The 6,292-nt window shown below is 53.0% G+C and overlaps 1 protein-coding gene across 1 annotated transcript in view; it reads right to left on the reverse strand.

Annotated features, from left to right (window-relative positions):
- Window positions 1-6,292, reverse strand: part of LOC309648495 (polycystin-1-like protein 2) — an 82,676-nt gene that overhangs the window by 38,733 nt on the left and 37,651 nt on the right. The window contains 4 exon segments of the mRNA XM_082437114.1: window positions 112-294; window positions 1,826-2,064; window positions 5,278-5,515; window positions 6,163-6,285. Coding sequence (XP_082293240.1) covers window positions 112-294; window positions 1,826-2,064; window positions 5,278-5,515; window positions 6,163-6,285 — 783 coding nt within the window.

Below are 6,292 nucleotides of genomic sequence, written 5' to 3' on the forward strand. Positions count from 1 at the left end.
AGTCCCTCAGTTTCCTCATCTGCAAGATGTGGAGAAAGATCCACCTAGAAGTGCTGGTGTGAGCTGGGCACGCGGTAAGCGTGACGTCTGCGTCTGGGCTGGGACACCTACCTGGCTGCCATTGGCCTCTGCAGGCTCTTCTGGTCTGTCCCTCAGGGGGGCTTCCAGCACGCTGCCCACAGCCTGGAACAGGTCCCTGGTGGCCGCCTGGCGCCTCTGGTCCTCAGGATGGGCCTCGGCACTCACTGCCAACAAGGCCTCACTGGCGTGCTGCAGAGCCCTGCTGGCCTCCCGCTGGGCTCACCCCGAGGAGGAGGAAGAACAGCATGCGCCCCGGCCTGGGTTAGACCAGCCCCCGGGCCATTCCAGGGACCAGCGCTGCAGTGGAGGGGAGCAAGGTGGGGGCTCAAGCCAGGGAAAATCTGGGCTGGGCCCGTCACACAAGCTGCCTGTGTCGCTGACTTGAGGCCAGGTGTTCCTTCCCTATCACGTGCTAAGTTCTTTCAGGACACTAGCCTCATGCATCTCTGGATCTTTCCCAGAGTGCCTTGCACAATGCCCAGCACATAGTAGGCATTCAGTAAACATTCACTGACTGGAGATAGCTAGCTGGCTGGCTGGCTGGCTGGCTGGCTGGATGGACATAGCACTTATTCCAATTTTGTAATTATATATGTATTTGTGAAATGGTTTAGTAACTGGCAGGCCCAGTTGTCTAAAAGTGCCATGAAGGCAGAGGCCACGTCTATGTGATTTGCTGATGAATTTTCAATGAGTTGCATAGTACCTGGCACATACTAGGCATCTGGGGAGCACTTGTTGAATGAATGAAAAAATTAATGCATGGATAAATGAGTGGAAGGGTGGAGAGACGGATGTATATGTACGTGTATAGATGTAGGTGCATAGAAGGGATGCATGAGCAAATGGATGTGTAAGTGGGAAGTATGATATTAGGGTGATCAGGGTCCCAGAAATAAAGGTCAGCATAGCAGGCTCCAGGACCAGGAACGTGAGGGGGACAACCTCCTGACAGAGTGGGTGGGGCAGAGCCAAGACAGCTCTCCCCTTTACTGCTTATGGCTTCTTTATTGACATTTGGCTGCCACAGTGTTGGGAAAGTGGTGATTCAATTTGAGTTCTCCAAGAAGCAGGCCCTAAGGCAAGAATTTGACAACCAGTCATTTATTTGGAGATTATCCCAGGAAACACTGGAAGCAGAATGGGAAAGTGAGACAGGGAAGGGTAGGAAGCCAGTCCAGGGGGTGTGATCAAGCCACTTACCTGGGGCTCAGTCCTACTTGGGAGGTCTCCACCAAGAGGAGCGGGGGAGCCGGGGTATCTGTACCCCAGCCCATTAGTCACTGAGAACTGCATTGAACCCCTGACATGTCCAACCTGCCATGTGGGCAGGCAGAGTGGACTCTGGAGGGGAGGTCAGAGAAGGCCCCCAGGCAAAGAAGGGCAAGAGCTGGCAGCTGGACATCGCAGTGCACTCAAGTGGGGGCCATGGTCGGGTCAGCAGCAGCATCTGGACACACCCTTGGCCACCCAATGATTAGTTAGAGTCAGGTGCGCACCGGCTGGCGGGGGAGTGAGGTGTGTGAGCACACAGGCCATCACAAGCAGCGGGAGACACAGGGCTGTGAGAGGGGCACCTCCCCTCCCTTGGCATCGCCCCTGTGGGAGCCTTGGAAACAAGAAGGCAGAAGTCTTGGGGGCCCTGTGACTGAGGGACCTGTGACCTGGGTTGGGGTCTGTTGTCAGCCACCCACCGCAGAAGTGCACGTCCTATTGCCTGGCTCAGCGGGTGGGAACTACTCACCTGGGCCAAGGGCGTGAGCTCCTCGCTGCGGCGGGTCACCTCTGTCAGTACCTCGGCCGGCTCCTGCACCTTCTGCATGTCCCCCAAGGTGGCGTTGACCGCAGGCAGTGACCCCGCAGACAGAGAGGATACGCTCTCTGACCTTGGCATAGACATAGGAAGGTGGGGAGAGGAAATGTAATTCCAGTGGCTTGATGAAGCTGTTTCAGAAAGATTTGGCGTCTGAGAAAGTGACCAGGCTCATGTGGGGTTTTCCAAAGCCAGTAGACCTCTTCTTGTCTCCTAGGATGTGTGGTGGGCAGAATCATAGCCTCCCAAAGATAGCTACATCCTAATCCCTGAAATCTATGGATATGTTACTCACATGGCAAAAGGCACTTCGGCAGAATCGCTTTGGAGATTTGATTAAGTTAAGGATTCTGAAATGGGGAGAGTATCCTGTATTAACCAGTTGGGACCAATGTAATCACAGGGGTCTTTACTAGAGGGAGGTAGGAGGGTCAGAGTCAGAGAAGATGTGATGATGGAGGCAGAGGTGGTGGAGAGGGAGAGGGAGATGGAGATGGGGAGAGAGGGACAGAGGGAGAGGGGTCGGGATTTGAAGATGCTGGTGTTGAAAATGGAGCAGGGAATGTGAGCAGCTTCTAGAAGCTAGAAAAGCCAATGGGTGGATTCTCCTCTATAGCCTCCAGACAGTTCACAGCCCTGCCACCGTTTCGGTTTTAGCCCAGTGAGACTCATTGCAAACTTCTGACCTCCAGAAATGTAAGATAATAAATTTGTGTTGTTTTAAGTCATAAAGTTAATGGTTATTTGTTATAGCAGCAGGAGGAAACTAATACAGGATGTCTCAAGCTTTCTCCAAATCTTGAAAGCAAATCTGTAATATCTGGGGAATTCCCTGGCGGTCCAGTGGTTAGGACACCACACTCTCACTGCCAAGGGCCTGGGTTCGATCCCTGGTCAGGGAACTAAGATCCCATGTGCCACATGGCATGGCCAAAAAAAAAAAATCTGTAAAATCTGGCATTATTTAAAAACAAATGGTGTCTCAGGGTCTCACTGTGACTAAAATGGCATGAAATTCCGAAATTGGATCACTTTGTTGGCCCAGTATGGATGGGAGGTCTTTTTGCAGACTTGGGTCCCTGTGTGCCTTTGGGGCAATGGGGACAAGGATCCCTCCAGCCATCCCCCAACTCCAGCCTTAAGCCAGACCTCCTGGGGCTTCCGGGGAACATGCTTTCTAAGCCGCAAAGCCCTAATGAGAGGGGCTGGCTTTGGCTGAGGCAGAGAAAAACCTAAGAAAATAATTTTAACACCACGCCATTGAACTTTCTGCATTTATAGAAATGTTCTGTCCCTGTTTTGTCCAGTAACATAGCCACTTGCCAAATGTGACTACATATTAAGCCCTTGAAATGTGGCTAGTGCAGCCAGAGAACTGAATTTTTAACTTTATTTCATTAAAATTCATTTTACTTTAAATGTATATGGCCAGACATGGCTCATGGCAACAATCTGGAAGAACACAGACAGAGGTGAGTAATCCCTCTTACCCTCCCGTCCTGCTTGCTACTCACAACTCACTCTTCTAACCGTCTAACAGTCGTTCACAGCAGCTGCAGAGTTTGAGCATGTCTGCCAACAGCTCAGGGTGCAGCCAGGCTTCCATTCAGGGCGTGGCTTGGATGGAGGAAAGAATAACCCTGTCTATGAGGGCACTCCTGTTAGAACGTTCTGGAAGGAAAGTCAGGTAATGGATAATCTCATGTTTGCCTCTGCAGCTCTTCCCCATCCTTGGTCGCCGTCCTGGAGGCTGCCTGCATGGAGATGTCACTGGCTGCTGAGCCTCTGGCCCATGGATTCACTCAGCGGGAGACGAGAGGGCAGGAGGAGAGAGAGCTGGAAGCTTTGCTCCCGGCGCCCTCCCTGCCGGGGTTGCCTGCCTCATCCTTCAAAGCCACTGCTCCTACCAGGGAGCCCCCTCCACGCGTAGCTGCCCCTTGAGGATGCTGGTCACTTCAGGGTGAGCCTCTGGGGTCCTGTGTTCTCTCTCGTTTGTTTCTGAAACCTTGCCCCCAGTTTTCTCAACAGAGCCCTTCTTAAAATCTTCTCCATTGCCCAGTTAGAGCTTGACATCTGTCTCCCGACAGGACTCTGGTGTTTCATGAGAAGACCTTGCGTCAGGCTGTGCAGTCTGTGTGCTTAGGACCCCAGGGCATCCAAAGGGAAGTTTGCTGTAAATTATGCTCGGGGTGAATGAGAGCCAGGGGGGGTGTGCGGCGGGGGATGGGAGTGGGGGAACTAGGTGAAGGAAGGGGCTGCGGTGAGACGGCTGGAGGTGGGCGGGGGAAGGGCAAACCTGGGTTTGCTCCTGTCTTTACCACCTACTGGAAATGTGGACCCAGGAAAGCTGCTCACATTCTCTGCACCGTGCTGAGGACTTTCAGGCAAACGCTTCGGGAACCAGAGGAGCCTGTCTTCTGTCCTCCGTGCCCAGCAGGTGTGGTGCTGTGTGTCGTGCATGCAGGTAGCATGCCTGGGAGCGCACACTGGGAGAGGAAGTAATCATACCTTTTGCCAGAGTTGTTTCTTTTTTTTTTAAAAACTTTTATTTTTTTTTAATTTTTATTTATTTATTTATTTTTAATTTATGGCTATGTTGGGTCTTCGTTTCTGTGCGAGGGCTTTCACTAGTTGTGGCAAGTGGGGGCCACTCTTCATCGCTGTGCGCGGGCCTCTCACTATCGTGGCCTCTCTTGCTGCGGAGCACAGGCTCCAGACACGCAGGCTCAGCAATTGTGGCTCACGGGCCCAGCCGCTCCGCGGCATGTGGGATCCTCCCAGACCAGGGCTCGAACCCGTGTTCCCTGCATTAGCAGGCAGATTCTCAACCACTGCGCCACCAGGGAAGCCCGCCAGAGTTGTTTCTAATGCTAGGTTGTAACACATGGAATGGCCATTTTTGTGGATTAAAACTGGTTGAATGTTGGCAATTTCATATGATTTGACCCACAGCTACAGTGAATGTAATTCTTAACATTCACCACAACCTTATGAGGAAAATACTATTATTGTCCCTGTTTTCCATGGTGGGGAAACTGAGGCTTAGAGAGATTCAGGCCTGTGACAATAGAGATGGTAAATGACAGAGCTGGACAACATCAAACCATTAACCGTATGACCAAGATGGGGTCCCTTTTCTCCTCTGGGCCTCGGTTTCATCCTCTTTAGTAGGAAGAGACTGGAGTGGTACCCTCTAAATTCCCTCCCGCCCTGGAAACCTGTGGCTCCGTGAGGCTGAGCAGAGAAAGCAGGCTTCCTTCATCCTATGTCACTCACCGAAAGGACCAGAAGAGGGAGGTGACATCAACAACTCAGGAGACACCAAAGACTTCTCCACAGATCCGTGGACCCCCCTGCCCACCCCGAATGGGCTGCATACAGACCCCAGGGCCCCAGCAAAGGGACAAAGGAGTCCATCGGGAGCACCTTCTGTCTGTCGTCCACTCTCAGCGGCTGCCCGGAGCCCGGCCCCTGGCACTGCTGGTCCAGCACGGATGACGCAGACCTGGCCAGCTGGAAGAGCTGCTCAGGGCCACGCCCGCCCTGCAGAGTGGCGGTGACGTTGTCACACACTGCGGCCTGAAATGCCTCGTCCTCCACACGGGTGCCTCCACGTCCCTCCTAACGGGAGACCAGAGACGTGCTCAGAGCAGGAGGATCTCAGCCCATAGGTTTTTGTTCCAGAACCTGGAGCCTGAAGTTCCTGGCCTGCAAGGGTAAAGCAGAGCCGGGGTGGACGGCTTGATGCCTGCATGGAGGCTCTCCCGAGGCTGGAGGGCAGTGGACCCACTTGTGCCAGCAGCCAACGGCCACCAAAAGCAAGTCTCAGGCAGGTCATTACTTCTCCCCTCACTGCCCTCCTCATCGTGCTCTCAGGCCCTTCCACTCCACCACGCTTCTGACCCTTGAAATTCACTTGAGACTTTATCCAGCCTCTGCCTTATAGACCTGTTGGCTGATCTTGGTCCTCCTTCCTCTGGACTCTGAAGGCACTTGGCCTAACTCATCTCTGGATCCTTGTGCCCCCATCTCCCTCAGGTCCCCCACCCCAAGTCCACCAGGCCCTTCCCCTATACTGGCCACTAGTCGTAAGATCTACAAAGGTAGAGACCACATCTGTTTTGTCCACGGCTGTATCCCCAGGACCGGGCACATAGTAGGTGCTCTGTAAATACATGTTGAAGGAATGAATGAATCAACCACTCATCTGGTCATACCCTCGGCTCCCTTCAACCCGACCATCCTTTTGTTGTGTTTTAGACAAGTCAAGAAGTTGTCTTAGTAGAGAAACAGTGGCTGCCACCCACCTTAACTGCTGACTGGGTCTGCTGTCTGTCACCCACGTGATTGCAGACAGAAATGACCACTGTCAGCATGAAGTCATTGTTTACCTGTTCC

Source organism: Balaenoptera physalus (genome assembly GCF_965194825.1).
Source record: "Balaenoptera physalus genome assembly, chromosome: 19".
In the NCBI taxonomy this organism is placed as follows: Eukaryota; Metazoa; Chordata; class Mammalia; order Artiodactyla; family Balaenopteridae; genus Balaenoptera; species Balaenoptera physalus.